The sequence below is a fragment of the Drosophila ficusphila genome, unplaced genomic scaffold (assembly GCF_018152265.1).
Source record: "Drosophila ficusphila isolate 14025-0441.05 unplaced genomic scaffold, ASM1815226v1 contig_197, whole genome shotgun sequence".
NCBI classification, from domain to species: domain Eukaryota; kingdom Metazoa; phylum Arthropoda; class Insecta; order Diptera; family Drosophilidae; genus Drosophila; species Drosophila ficusphila.
In genome coordinates, this window is record NW_025064091.1 from 6,688,067 (window position 1) to 6,703,745 (window position 15,679).

General features: G+C 40.8%; 1 protein-coding gene across 6 annotated transcripts; it reads right to left on the reverse strand.

Annotated features, from left to right (window-relative positions):
- Positions 1-8,104: 8,104 nt before the first annotated feature.
- On the reverse strand, positions 8,105-15,675 carry LOC108098077. 6 transcript variants are annotated; one of them, XM_017200771.2, is made up of 12 exons: positions 15,585-15,675; positions 13,854-14,420; positions 13,185-13,730; positions 13,004-13,114; positions 11,957-12,940; positions 11,568-11,883; positions 11,191-11,330; positions 11,042-11,047; positions 10,583-10,948; positions 10,032-10,508; positions 9,822-9,962; positions 8,105-9,764 (listed from the first exon to the last, which is right to left on the reverse strand). In XM_017200771.2, the coding sequence occupies exons 2-12, from the start codon at positions 14,277-14,279 to the stop codon at positions 9,693-9,695; spliced, it is 3,585 nt and encodes a 1,194-aa protein (XP_017056260.1). In that variant the 5' UTR covers positions 14,280-14,420; positions 15,585-15,675; the 3' UTR covers positions 8,105-9,692. The 6 variants fall into 6 exon arrangements, with proteins under 6 accessions (XP_017056260.1, XP_017056263.1, XP_017056259.1 ...); XM_017200774.2 differs by having other exon boundaries at positions 11,191-11,312; positions 13,004-13,117; XM_017200770.2 differs by having other exon boundaries at positions 13,004-13,117.
- Positions 15,676-15,679: the final 4 nt, after the last annotated feature.

Below are 15,679 nucleotides of genomic sequence, written 5' to 3' on the forward strand. Positions count from 1 at the left end.
CAGCTGGAATAAAGTTGGCCCATCTTAACCCATTCCTGACATCAATAGTCTTTATTTTTAATTCTAGTTAGAGTTTAAAAATTTGTTAAGCTAAAACCTATAAGAAGCATTATATTTTAAACGACAAGCTGCAAGTTTTATGTCCCAAAATGTAAATATAGTCTGAGGTTGAGGTAAAAATTGTAAGCCTAGAAAATGGGTTAATGCTGGGCCTTTGCTAAGATCCCTGGGCTTTTGTCTATGTAAATGAGATGGCGCCCCGAAGGCGCTCAAACTAAGGAAAATATATATATGAGGAGCGGTATAAAGGGGGCTACAACAAAAATAGCAGAGAGAGCGGCGAAAGCAATCTAAAAGTTCTGTTTCATTTATTGACAATTTGTTTCAAAATAATTGGCGGCAACCCCCAAATGCCCCTTACCCTTTTGAACCCCCTTGACCCAATAACGCTGCTCCTGCTCCTGCCCCTGCCACTGTCCCCACTGTTAACAGTTAGCAGCTGAAGGCTCCGCTCATTTGGTTTATGCGCCGCAGGACATGAGCACGTCCTGCGTCCTGCGTCCTTCGTCCTGCGACCAGCAACCAGCGATTACGGGTTGAACGAACTATACCGTTGGCCGTATATTCGCTCAGTGTGTTTATTTTGTACTTTATGGGGGGCAGGAGGCGTGGTCTCTTGCAAAATTCATGGAGAATTGATTGCTACTATGCAAATAACGCTTAAATGGCAATATTATGAGCACTTTAATGAAAGCAAAGTGCTCGCAATTACGCTAAAGGTTTTACAAAATTTTGAACGAAAGTGTTGTTATTTTTTTTACAGGTTAATGTCAAGTATTTTTTTTACTTTTATGTTATTTTATTGAAAACATTAATTAAGAGTGAAGCATTGAATTTTATTTTAAAGTGGACTTCAAGCCGATTTTGTTGGCTTATATATCGAGAAATCGGCTTTGGAATTAATATTTTTTTCAAGTCTTGTGTGTTTCAAGTTAATACCAGCTGAAAATGTATAAAATTGATGTCCCATTAGAAAAAGCGGGAAGGTAGATTCACCTGAAAATCTTTATGCGATTTTAACTGTGGCAAATCCTGAGCAGCTGTCTGTCACCAGAGCGTCTAATCCCTTCCTATATTCTTTTACAGTGAGCTACCCATCTCTTCTTGGCTTTATTTTTGCTCTTCCCTCCCTATTTTCACTTTAGTTTTACTTTACTTTACTCGTTTTCAGTGATTTTCTTCATTTCTCTCAGCAATTGGCTGCTGAAGCGCCTCTAATGTGGTTCCTTTCAGATCTTTTATGTACTTTTTAAACCCATAAAGTGTCGTCTCTCTCCATCTGCCAGCAGCATTTCTTTCCATTGACAGCTTAGTGTCGGCAACAGCCAGCGAGGCGTGCAAATACAATGAGTAGATAAGTAGTTGCGATTCCGAGTCCCAATCTACTGTCGATGTCCAGATTGAAGTTGTGGATGTGCAAAGAACATAAAGTGATAACGCCGACTCAGGAGGTTAAAATGTACACTAGAAAAATGTATGATAATTTTTGGTTTTCATACCTTGAACCTTTGGAAAAAAGTGCCAAGTTACCTGATCAAACTGTCACTTTAAATGTCTTGAAAAATATATATATTTTTTTGCATACAACGTTATAGATTTGCATACCATTTATATCTGTGCACACACTTAATAGAATAATAAAAGGGCAGAAGGTCCCAATCCAACTAATATTTGTGAAAGTAAGGTTCCTTCTGGACCACAATCGTTCCCAGTAAAATTTTAAGAGAACGCACTCTCTTAGTTTACTTTTCTGCCATTATTTACCCCAGCCGGAAACCTTCCCATTATTTTAAAGTTCCCCTACCGGGTACAGTGAGGACTACGGCTGCGCGGATAAATTTCCCCTTCGTCGCAGGAGTCGTGCCTCAGGGGAAATCCACGATTTATGAATGAAATCAAGTTTACTACGCCACTGGGAACAGTTGATCTGGTTTTCCGAGGACAAGGAAACTCTTTGCGTGTGTTGGGTAGTCAAAGGTTCACGTTCTTGAAAGGTTGAATGACATGGTTTGCAAAAAAAATAATAGCGGAAAAGGTGAAAAGAGCCAAACAAACCGCGAGGTAAACTTAACTAAATTGGCTTTCCACGGAGAATGCAAAACCTCAAAGTCAATTATGACAGGAGTTTTCCTTCTCCAGGGATTTAGGAACTAAATAAATTTATAGGTACATTTCATACATATTTCAAATAAAATATATATTTTTGAAATCACATATAAGAGCTCTCTTAATGTTTGGAATGTTAATATAATTGAATGTACTGGACAACATGAAACAGATTTTAGCAACGAGCATCGCCCAGCTGATGTCCTTCACTTAGAAACGTTCTTCATGTCCTTGGAGATTTAATAGACCGAAAACAAGTGCTACTTTTTACAACTCTGCAAAGGGTTTAATAATGGCATGTCATAAAGCGTGGAAGTGCTTGATGTGCAACGGCAAATGGAAGAATATGTTTTTTTTTCTAGATTAGGGCTAGCTTTTGCTTACATTTTTATTTCTTCACTGATTTTGTGTGTAGCATGTTTAAAAAACTTTCGAATATCGGTGAAAAACAAAGCTTCAAATTCGGCTGTTTAATAAAAAGACTATAAAGTTTGTACACTCGTCTGATAGTTTAGAACCCCATTTAATCTTCATTCAAAATCTGAAATTTAGTGGGTCCTTTGTTTAAGTCTGAACCTGCAACCGCTTGTATTTATGGGCATCTTGGGATCACAGCTCGTATATCTCCATATATATATATCTCCATATATGCGCATATTTCGATGTTATTTCGCTTAACCGCTGTGCAAATACATATATGGGTGATTCCATATCAGATTTACAGTCGATATCGGGAAGTTCGATGAGATATTTTTTTCATGCTCTTTATCGAAAATAAATCGACACGTATTTTTTATATGGCTCAGAAAATTTTTTTGACAAAGTTATGATTTTTTGAATTTTTGATGAACTGCCCTTTTTTTGATGACAGTCGCGTTTTCCAGCCCCAATAACTCGAAAACCGTACGTCGCAGAAAAAAATGAATAGGAAGTAAAAATTTCATCCTTCCTTCTTCTTTGCAAAACTTTCGTGAAAAAATTTTTTTAAACAATTTTTCACCACAAAAAGTTCAAATGTTTATAACAAATTAGTTTTTCTCCAACTTGGACATTTTTTTTTTTTTTTTTTTTCACAATAAATCCCTCAATTTCTTCTGATGAACATACTAAAATTTCAGAATGGTATCAAAATTAGTTTTTGAGTTATAGAATTAAATAGCATTAAAAATTCATTTTATTGACCCTTACTATGCGCGCGCGAAGCGAATTGACGCTCGTTAGAGTCGTTGGTCGGCGCACGCCCTGAGACCGAGCGCGCGGACCGTGCATGACAATCTTTAAAATTCTATAACTCAAAAACTAATTTTGATACCATTCTGAAATTTTACTATGTTCATCAGAAGAAATTGAGGGATTTATTGTGAAAAAAAAAAAAAATCAAAAATGTCCAAGTTGGAGAAAAACTAATTTGTTATAAAAATTTGAACTTTTTGTGGTGAAAAATTGTTTAAAAAAATTTTTTCACGAAAGTTTTGCAAAGAAGAAGGAAGGATGAAATTTTTACTTCCTATTCATTTTTTTCTGCGACGTACGGTTTTCGAGTTATTGGGGCTGGAAAACGCGACTGTCATCAAAAAAAGGGCAGTTCATCAAAAATTCAAAAAATCATAACTTTGTCAAAAAAATTTTCTGAGCCATATAAAAAAATACGTGTCGATTTATTTTCGATAAAGAGCATGAAAAAAAATATCTCATCGAATTTCCCAATATCGACTGTAAATCTGATATGGAATCACCCATATACATATTTTACACAAAATCATAAACTTAAGTTTCAACGGGGCGGGCAAAATGAGAGAATAGAAAGCATAGAAAGTGCACACAAAACGCTCCATCGTCTGGTAATCATAAACGGAAACGGAAATGGCAACGACTTGGCCACAAACGTTTGCGTAAAATTCTCCATTATTCGGGCAAAGCTGGTTTTTCAATTGCTTGTGCCACAGTAAACACTGTAAGCGAGAATTTGAAAAAGTTAACAAAAAAGATTTATATTTCCGCTCATATTTTTTAAATTACTAAAAATTAATTTATGCATTAAGCTTGTATGTTATTCCTAGATTGAGCTGTTTTAAGTCAATAAAAATCTTTGTGTTCACTGTACTTGCTGCTTGCTAGTTTGTTGGTCTGTGTGGGAATTGCACGTGCGTGAGTACAAATCAAATTTTTGTAGCACACTTTTTGGGGATCATTGTGGGCAGTAAAAAGGGACACGCAAAGGGCCAATCGACGGTTTCCTACGAAAGTAAAGTGGCTGTGATTACTCGTAAACCGAAAGCTAAAGCATTTTTCTGGCATTTTGACTTATGCTACAGACCAAAATAAAATCACCAAAAAACGTGGTGAGAGCAGAAAATGGCACCATTTGGCCGTTGATTAAGCCCGCCTAATTGGGGTTTTTCGCGGGAAAACACGATGCAGCTGCTCCGACTGCATGCAAATGAGGCACGAAAACCCAGTTGCATTAATTGTTTTGTTTTGCTGCGTTTCGAGTGGCAAAAACCTCCATCAACCTTGGTGGGGCCAAGCAACGCAAGGTCATGCCAAATCAAAACCTAACGTCCCTCTAACGTCCCTCTGAAAACCACCCAAAAACACTCACCGACCCCCACGCACACAGATACAAAAACAACAAAACAGCGACAGGCGGAGCGACAGCGACTGCGATTCAGTTGGGAAATATGAAGTATACGCCACGTGCGACACGGCGCAAAATACAACTTAATTAACACATTATATGCAAGTTCAAATATTCAACTTTAACTCAGGCTAACCCCTTGCCACATCCTTTCCATCACCGCGACATGTGCGAAAAACTTTTCGCTTTGCCGACGAACAAAGTTGAGAAAGAAAATTCGCGAGGTTCTCTGAAAAAGGAACTCCTTTAGAAAATGTATAAAATTATTTATAGTTTCTTTGAGGCACAGGGAAACACAAAATTATAATGTGAGTTCATGTCTAAGGCTTTATGTTAATAATTTGGTTTATTCGACCGAAATTCAAGTGAATGCCAAGCCCAAGTTATTGTACTTATTTATTCACCTGTATATCAAGATAAGATGCAAATCGTGTTCATTTATTTTTAAAATATTATCTCATACATGACAAGACCCAGAACAATTATTTGGTAATTTATATTTTATGATTGCCATTATTGTTTACGGTCATTTAATTTGTGGCGAAATCAGTTCATAAAAGGTGTGAAAATAGTTTGCACATGACTTGCTCACGCCTGACACACCTGACCGCATCGCGTTTTGATTAAGTTCCCAGAAACCTGGTGCTGGCCAAAAAGAGTGGGTTGCAAACGGGAGTCGTGACAGATGTAGAATCAGAGAAATGTGCATATTAAATTCCACAGATGAGTGGCCAAACGAACGACTGCTCCACATAATGCATAAAGCGACAGACAGTAAACACTGACTTACACTGCTATTGTTAAAATTATTTTTTGAGCTCTAAAATACCAATACAATTGGATTATATTTTGTGAGGTAGAGTAAATTAAATAATTTGCTTAAAACCCTAAGAAAATATGTATTCTGGGTGTTCAATAGGGCGAATATAGTTAAAATGTCAAGGAGATTATTTACATTACAAATACTGAATATGTAATAAGGATAACAAAAGCGCCACTGTCAAATGTAAATTGTAAAGTTAGTGAGAATCCTATAGGATTCTTAACTTTTTGACTAGTTGTTAAAAACAAATATTAAAAATAAAATTTTTTATCATAAACCATTTGCGTCAGAGTGTTCGCTGTATCATATCCGTGTTATCGACCAAAAAAGGGGGAAAATCTACAGTCAGGACGACAGAACTCCGGTTCTTTTGTCACTTAATTTTCAGCGACAATAAAGCCAACAATGGCAATAAAGAGCCAAAGGACAAAACCACACAAAGAGCCACCGGTGACCGCGAATTGCATGCAGAATGGGGGACATGGCCATCTCAGTCCGAGTCCTAGTTGGTCAAAGGATATGATCTGGTGCAGTGTGATATACGACTGCCGCATGGCCATTTAAATGCATTTTCATCCGTTGTGAAAAACCAGTGAAGAAAATCCGCGAATTTCCCTTGGGGATAACTGGATGTGTACTTTTTGTGCACGGTTCTGCAACAGGTTTAAAAGGGATATACAAAAAAAAACAACAATTTTTTCATAGCAATATATTTTTAACTGTGTTTCGATTTCAATACATATTCGAATTAAAATGGTGTGTCTTAAAATTTATAATACCAGGTGAAAAGGGGCCCCTTTTACATTCGCTGTATAAATATTAAAAAAATACTTATTCGAAATAAGTCTTTCGTGGTTAAAATATCTGCAGCGCCTCTTGAAACTTAATAAAAAAGCTGGTCCGTCACGGTTCACTTCAATTTATAAATATTAACATCCAATTTCAATGCAAATTGAATGCACAAAGTTGAAAATATGTACCTTTCATTTTACAACCGCAATCCTTATGCCGTTTTAATTCGATTACAAACATATAAACATGTATATTTACGTGCTTCATAAATAAATTCTCTTCTGTTCCTCTACATTCGCCTGGGGGCAAATAATTACAATCACTTTTTCGCAAAGGAGTTGAATAAATATTTTAAAAATGAAAGTTTTTCTGGCTCCACATCAGCAGTAAATGGCTGTGCACGGAAAGAAATAAATCTCGTAAATGGTTTCCTGAAATTTATGGATAACTTAAGCACAACTTTTCACAGTATCCTTTTGCACACCTTTAGGGAGTCCTTGATTATAATATAAATTTCAAACTTATTAAACTTATTAAATCTACATTTTGGCCCCGAGCGGAAAACAGAGACCAACAAATTGAGTTTTGTTTCCCCATGAAATTGTGAAAGCTCCGCCGTAAATCAAAAGTTGCTAGCAGCAAAATGGGGCGAGACTTTTTTACATTTCACATGGCCCTCCCGTATAAATGAAATTCATTTGGCTGCAACTGCGTCAACAAAAACAACATTCGGCGAAACTATGTATGACCCTTAACCCGACCACCGCTCCTGGCAATTAAAGTTTTATGCGCAGGGTTAAACGAAAACATTGCAGCAAAAATAGCAGTTTACGGGAACAGACAGTGCTTAAATCAAAGGAATAACTAGAAAGGGTATAACCTTGTTAAATATATTAAATATTTCTTTTTCGGGATTCATCGATCAACGAGGGCAGTTGGAAACCGAAGGGCATGGCAAAGTTTCGGGCCAGATTCTTCGAGGAAGAGGTTAGCGATACAATATACTATAATAAGATAATATCAGAAACGAACCTATTATTTATTTAGAAATCGAATTATTGAAGAAAATAAAAACTAACTAATTAAATTATTGATTGTTTTAATGTGAAAGTTCGGCGTGTGGGGGATTTTTTTTGACACCAGGCGAACAAATACACCTGCTAAACGTTTCTGTTCGCTTGGTGTCTAAAATGAAAAATCCACCGATTTTTTAGTGACTACTCCTACGAACTTGCTTGTTTACGACCAAATCCTAAAAATTGCGATAGCAGGCAAACATATCTCACAGCAATCGGCTGTAGGTAAATCTGAATTAAATAAAATGAATATTTTGCTGCTGGCGTTCCTGTTTGCCTGGTGTCTTAAAATCCTCCACACGCCCAACGTTAACATTAGTTAGTTTTTATTATCTTCAATAATTCGATTTCTTAATAAATAATAAGTTAGTTTCTGGTGTTATCTTATTATAGTATATTGTATCGCTTAAATCTTCCTCGAAGAATCTGGCCCGAAACTTTGCCATGCCCTTCGGTTTCCAACTGCCCTCTTTGATCCATGAATACTAAATGACAAATATTTAATATGTATACTTAAAAAGATCATATCTTAAAGAGCTATATTTTCTACAGCACATTATAATATTATATTAACCCAACCAAAATCAGAGCAACCACAAACCAGAAGACTTTTGTGTATAAATGTAGTTTATTTTTGTTTCTCGCTGTTGTTTGTAATCGGTCACGTGTTAAGTATTAATAATAAATTGCATTAGTAGTATACGATTAGTGTTTGGTTTAAGAAGTTAGTTAGAGGCGCAGTAGCAGAGAGTTCTTTAGTGGGTTCCTTAGTGTTGTTGCCGTGTCCCGAGTAGCTTAGAAATGTATTTATCAATTTTTGTGGCTGCGTGTTTCAGTGTTTTTCAAAAAGTTTGCACCTGCGCTTCTGAATGGCGTTCAGAAGTATTATATATAAATATATTTATATAAATATTATTAGCTTGCGTCTTTTGTTGTTACCTGCACTTGAAATATTTAAAATATTCTTTTAGTTTAGTCATTTAGTCCTTTTAGATTAATAACATACATATGTATACATAATGGTTTTTATTATTTGCTTTTGTGGTTTATTTGCCTTTTGTTTGTCGCTTTTTAAAGTATGCAAAAATAAGCTCTCTCTCTCTCTTTCGCTCCATGTGGCGCCGTTTCTGTCTTTTATGTAGCTTCGTCTCTTTCTTATACATTTATGCCCTCGCTTAACAGAAACTAGACAATGCTGAAATTATTGTTCTTTGTATTACTTTTGCTGTTTTGCTTATTGTTTTCGCTTTAAATTTATCATATTTTATGTACGAGCATATATCGTTATGTATATGGCAATAATCGATCGATAAATGTGCAGATTTCTTGTACAGACATATACAATTAGAATCAATATGCGCTTCATTTTTGTTTGTTAATTCTGACGCGTTTAAATGCATTTATTTTGTTTGTTGTTTTGCAGGCATGGCTTCGTCTTTCTAAGGCTATTTTTTTTAAATTATAAATATCGGTAATTGTATTGCAATTATCATCCGCAACGGCTCTATACAATAATAAGTGTAACGAAATCTAACTCTTTTTTGGCATAAGGTGTGTTGCTTTTTGTTTCTTTTTATCGAAAATTATAAATGTAGTTAAAGAACTAAAGTACGGTTAATTTACATGACAAATAATGGATTAGATCATATCATAAATAATTGCTTGCAAGTAAATTCAATCGAATGCTTAAGCTACTGGATGCGAGGGAATATTGGGAAGGTTGGGGTTTTTTTTTGTTTTGGGACATTGGGCTTACAAATTTTTTTCAAATACTTTACAATGACTGCTCACGTACACTTGCACTGGCTTTAAATTCAGTCTTTCATATACAAAGGTGGTATAATAACCGAAAAGAAAACAATTGTACCGGAATAATAATAATCTCCATCGCAGTTTATCCATTCTGGGCAGTTGCACGATTTCTCGATAAGAATTTAATCTCATTTAAGGCATAAATGGATTTACCAATTTTCAAATTCTTTACCAAATGAACTAATCATTTGAATAACAATATCCTTGTATAAAGACTTTGTAAAAGTCCATGAACAATTTATCAACCTAAAGGCTAATCGACCGCCGAATATTGGTCTATTTTCGAATCAATTTAAATAAATCATAAAGCTGATCGTGTTGCAGTTGACGAATTTATAGTTTTGTTTTTCGATTCCAGCGCTGGCGTGTGAGCAGTAGCATATATTTATATATAGATAGGCGTTTCCTGGCCGGTGAGCAAACGAAACATGGACGTGGGCATCGTCTTCATCAGGATCTGTTGGGAAATTGGGCTATTGACTTAGGAATATATACTTTTAATTGGGATTCTCACCTCGCCCACTGAGGATGACAACAGCTTGACAATGGTATCGTGTGGAACGGCCACAACGCTTTGGTTGTTAATCTCAATTATGCGGTGGCCAACGCGTACTCCACCGCGCTCTGCGATTCCTCCACGCAAAAGGCTGCAGATCTGCAAGAGAACGGGAAATTTCCGATTAAAAATATTTGAGCAATAAATGGTATGTTTTTTATAACTTACCACGCCATTTTGAACACTAAAACCCAACTGAAAGAGGGCCTTGGGTCGCAGGATCTTCACCTCGACGACGGGCGGACAGGGCACAACGGTGAACTTGACGGCAGTTTGATTCTTGGCATTGCGAATGTAGCTCTGGCAGGTGGACAGTGGAAGTCCCACCAGGCTCATGCCATTGATGGCGATCAGCTGGTCGCCGATGTTCAGCTGACCGCAACGGGCAGCTGCTCCGGAGCTCATCAGGTTGGCAATCACGACGGTGGGCAGCATGGAACCCCAGCCACTCTCCACGATCACCACGCCCAGGATTTCGCCCTTGGCCTTCGGCACCACCACCTCCTTTTGCAGCTCCTTCTTGGCGAAGATCTCCAGCTCATCGCCGAAGATCTCCTGGCTATTGAGCACCTCCTGGTAGTCCATCTCCTTGGCCAGGCTCTCGTTTTCGATACCGTTCGCCTTCAGGAACTCCATGTAGGCCACCTGGTTTGCGAGGAACATTAAAACAAAATATTATTTACTGTCTCTACTTAAAGTTAAGATTTACAATAAATTACCTGAAAGGCTTGCCCAATCGACTGGGCTATAAACTGCGCCTCATCGCTCTCGAACACGTGGCAGATCATTTTGGGCGTTCGATTGTGCTTGCTGAGCGATTCCTTTGGTGGCGACTCATCCTCGCCCATTCCCGGACTGGGGGCATCGCCCAAGGGACTGGCGGTCGCTGGATCCACCACGCTGTTGGGCACAAATCTTCGACGAGCCATCAGCACAACCAGATCGCCAATATCGGCTATATAGGATATAGTACGCAGCGCATGGTCCATCATGATCTCCTTGAGATCGGTGTTCAGCACCATTATCTTCTCGGTTGATATGAACAGGTCCACTTCAGTGCTCGGCTGGCTTTCGCCCTCGGGGGCCTGATGAAAAATAAGAACAAAGTGTTCAAAAATAAATAGTGCCTTCTAGGGGATCTAATACTAATTCTATAGTCGGGGCCAACGATCGCTTACCAAAGCCTATCGAGAGGAATGCGCAGCAGGGAACGAGAAAAGCGAACGAGAAAGTTTTAGACACAAACACACACAATAGAGCATAGCCTAGCGGGGTTTCTTGGATGGATGTGGTTCTATGTGATTTGAGGGGTTTTCATATCACTTACCTTGATCCTGGAGACGGCCTCCTCGGCCTGCATCATCCTGGTCGACTTGGTCGGCTGGCCTTCGCAGACCAATTGAGTGGATCCAAGGTATCGGGCACGGAATAGCACACCCTCAATGAGAACTTTGGGTTCCAAGAGACCTTTAAGGGGAAAGTACACGTGTTATAAGTCATGGAATGTGTTTTTTTATCAACAAAATAATAGGTAAGCCTTTACTGGAGTCAGAGACTTACATTATATCAGCATTGGGTTAATGCAAATTGCAGCGTGAAATGTCAAATGGGTTTTTCGATATCAGTAAACGAATAACAAGGGGCGTTGCCCAGTAAAAAAAAACGTATAATCTATATGAGTATATAAAACTCCTATTCACTTACCCTCCTTGTTGCGCGACTTGGCCTTCTTATCGGAATTGGCCGAATCCTTCAGCGACTTGATAGATCCCGTGGGACTTTTGCTAAACTGCAGTTTTTCCGGGGAACTAATGGAGATGTCCGCCGTGCCAACAATCTGGCAAATGTCCGGCGAATTGGGCGTCAGTGAGGTACCAATGCCCTGTCGAATCGTGGCGGTTGGGTAGGTCTGCGGCTTGGTATTAATCATTGGATTCGGATTGTTGTTGTCCGCCGCGCCATTGAGGTGTCCATTGCTGGCGATTTCGTTTCCTTCGTTGGCATTGCTGTCCGCCAGGGGCTAAATAAATATATATTTATATTAATATATGGAATAGGTTTATATATATAGAGATATTTCAAATATAACCCACTTGATCGGCGAAAAAGTCTGGCTCGTCGTGCCGCTGTTGACCCAGCAATCGATCCGTTTCCAGATCCGTATCCGGTTCCTCTTCCGCCACTTGAACCGCCGAGACGGAGGTTGTTTTTCGTGGCACCCAAACGGGCGAGTCCGGATCCGTGGGCAGCACTTCGTCGCAGAACTTTAACTTTTCCGGCTGCGTTTTAGCACGCTGCAGAGCGGAACGTATCTCCTTCATGGCCTCCTGGATTTCCGTGGCAGCCGCAGCCTGCGATGGCAGCGAACCACCGGCATTCACCACAGACGCACCAACCACTCCCAGTCCAGATCCTGCAGATTTATCGGTTAGTGAACCAGCCAAAGCAGCCGCATAAACGGCACCGTAGTGACTGTCCAGCGGATTATCTACTTCTGTGGCCATGGCAATGGATTCACTGGCATCCGCTATCTCGATTTGGGGCGGCGACGATGGAGGCGGTGCCGGTGGCATTGGCAGCGAGGCAAAATCACTTATCAGCGCCGACTGCGAGGCATCTGTGGTCAACGTCGCCATGCTGGCACTCATCACATTGTAGTCGTTCTCCAACCGCTCACCATTCCCGTTGTGCTCGTGCGTGATGGGCTGAGATTGGGATTGTGATTGGGATTGCGACTGGGACTGGGACGACTGCTGCTTGTCACAGACCACGGATACATTGTTCTCCGTATCGGACGCATGGCCGCTGCTTAGGCCATCTTCCAAGACAGGCATGCTCGTATACAGTTTACCATAATCCGTGGGGCAGTTGATATCGTTGGACAAGCTATCCAGATCGCCGCAATTCGAATCGTAGTCCGTCGTCTCCGGCGAAAGAGTGAAGTTCCGCGAGTGCCGACGCAAATTGGCCTCCAGTTCCGTGTCCGCTAAATCGCCGCTACTGCGACTATTCGAATCGATATACAACTCGATGTCATTGTGCTCCTGGTAGGCCGTCACCGGATTTTGGTCACTTGGCTAAAAATTAGTTGTACGTTTGAGAACTAGTTTTAACTTAGTCTATTTCTGGGTAACACTTACTAGCTTTCTTACGGGCGAGCGGTGCACCATGTAGAGCTCATCTTTGGGTATTCTCGCCAGTCGCTGGCCAATATAAGCCTGCTCCAAGGGTGTGGCTGGGTACTCCTGTTGCTGCTGGAAGAATAGAAGAGGGTTCTTAAATATTGGATTACCTTAGCCACAATTTTAGAGGAAAACTCACCGAACTGGCCCCATCGTCGCCGCTTTCCGTAGTGCAGTCCGTATACCGCTTCTCATCCTCCGGATTCGCTTTGAAGAACTCCTCCAGCACCTTTCGCGTCTCTGAGAATTCGTACAGGTAATCGAAGGTTGGCGTCTTCTCGCGTGACCGCTCCTCCTCGTGGTCGATCAAATCGATGAGGTTGCCCACGGATGCTTTGGCCGAGGTAGTTGAATTCGTATTACCACCACTGGTCGTGGGTGAAACCCTTTGCGGAAAGCCCGGCGGACGTTTTCGTGGACCACCCAAGGTGATCGTATTCGAAGTCGAATTGGAGTTCGGTTGACTTCCGAATCGTCGCGGCGAGCCCTCATATTCGGCTATCGGCAGTTGGCCAATCATTTTGGTCACCTTGAGGACATCCTCATTGCTGCCCGGTCTCTGGCCACTCGAAGCCTTATTCATCCAATTGGTGTCGATGTCGTCGAAGACCACAATTTCGCCATCCCGCAGGCACTGACCATCTGCCTTGCCCACATCCGTTGGCGAGCCGGGACTTGCTAAACCCTTTAAAATGAAAAGAAAAAATAACATTAAACTCTAATAAACATCAACAGAGAGCTTAAAGTATTTCTCAATGCCGCAGATATTGAGATAGCTTTAGGTATTATTTGCGCATTTTTAACTCACCTGCGGCAGGACATCCCGTGACTCAAACTGACTGCCCGGACTTCTGCCCAACCGGATTTGATGCAAATGCGGTCGCTGGTAGTAGTATCCACTGGAATCCCGCCCAGCATTCGAACCATAACCGCTGGGCACTTGACCGCCGCCATCGGTTGGCGAAAGACCCTGCAGCGGTACGTAAGATAGCTCGGCATTGAGATCCGGCGAATTGAGCACCGTGCTGGCTGGCGTCACATTTGGACTACGGGTGCGCATTTCCCACACATATCGCTCCTGCTGCTGTTGTCCTTGAATTGCTAATGGCTGTTGTTGTATCTGCGATTGCGATTGCGACTGCGATTGCAATTGCTGCTGGCCAAAGTTCATCTGAATGTGGGCCGGATTGACCATGGACTCGTTGCTGCTGTCGCTGCAAGAATTGGAGTTCATGGCTGTTACCAGCAACTGGGATCTCCGGGGATGGGGAAAGTGGGCAACTCCTCCGAGCTTCGATGGCTGCTAATGTTCAAGTGCTGCTGCTGCATCCGCTGCTGCTGCTGCTGCGATTGCTGCCTCACTGTGGGCCACTGCCTGAAGGAGAATATATTGGGTGATTAGTCGATGATCTAAGGCGGCAATGAATCACTGCAATGCAGCCACAGCCCAGCAAAAAAAAGTCAGGGACAGGTGGCCGCTGTGGGTGACGTAGTAGTTGAGATATCCAATCATCTGCGGTCATGTAACATTAGGCATGGGATTGCAAACCCAAGTTTCTTATCACAGAAAACACCACAGGTTTGAAATCACTAATAAAGGTGTCTGAGTCTTAAAAGTAGGATATTTCGAACGAAAGTTTAGCCACTTAAGCATTACACTTAAACTTCAATTTACAAACAATCTTTAAACTGCTGCAGGGTATTCAAAGAGTTCTTGTTAATAATAATAATATTTTAATCCGCAGTGTTATTTGAAATCAATCTCTATTCAGTTGTAAGCTATTTATATATTATATTTACTAAAAACTTTATATGTTTAAAAATAGCATTTGTGTGTCTGCAGGGGTATTTCAAAGATTTCCAATACTGCGCTGCAGGTGCGTTAAACCCGAGGTTGCTGTGTGACCCTTAAGGGCCAGCGAAATCAATGCGGGTAATTAACCCACTATGGCCTATCTATACATATGTGACCCCCTTCCGAGCTGTTCCCTAAATTCCTGTGTCCCTTTGGCTTTGATTGCGCACACGTAAACTTGGCCTCCAAAAGTCCTCGCGCAGGCAAAACAAACGCAGGAAGCTGCAGCCAGACACAACAACCACCCACGCGAAGGACACGGACGGGTGGAGCTGCACGGTGGGGTTGGCGGTGCAAGTGGGTGGTGCCCGCAAGGGGTTTGGCTGGCCCCTTTGTTGTCGACCCGCCGAATGTTGCAATCGTTAAACACTGAACACTTGCAGGCGTGGGAAAAACAAACTCCCTGTCGTCTCCCGTTATGTGTGTCTATCCATGTGCGTATTGTTAAAAATCAATAGATTTGCCGTGTTTTTTTTCGCAGCTCCTTTTTTTTTTGGTTGGTGGGGGAACCGCACAACATAACACACACTCACAAACCCAAACGTTCAGCAGCCGCACAACAACACACAGTACACAAACAGCAGCAAAAACAATTTGATGGCTAGAAACAATTGCTACGAGACCATCAACAACGACGTGCACCATAAACTCCGAAAACAACACCTGTCGCGGTTTTATATTTACCATTTAATTCATATTTATTGCACTCCTTCAGCAACTCGATTGGCGGAGGAACGATTGGCTGCCATTTAGATATTTTGGCGAGCCATCGATGGCTG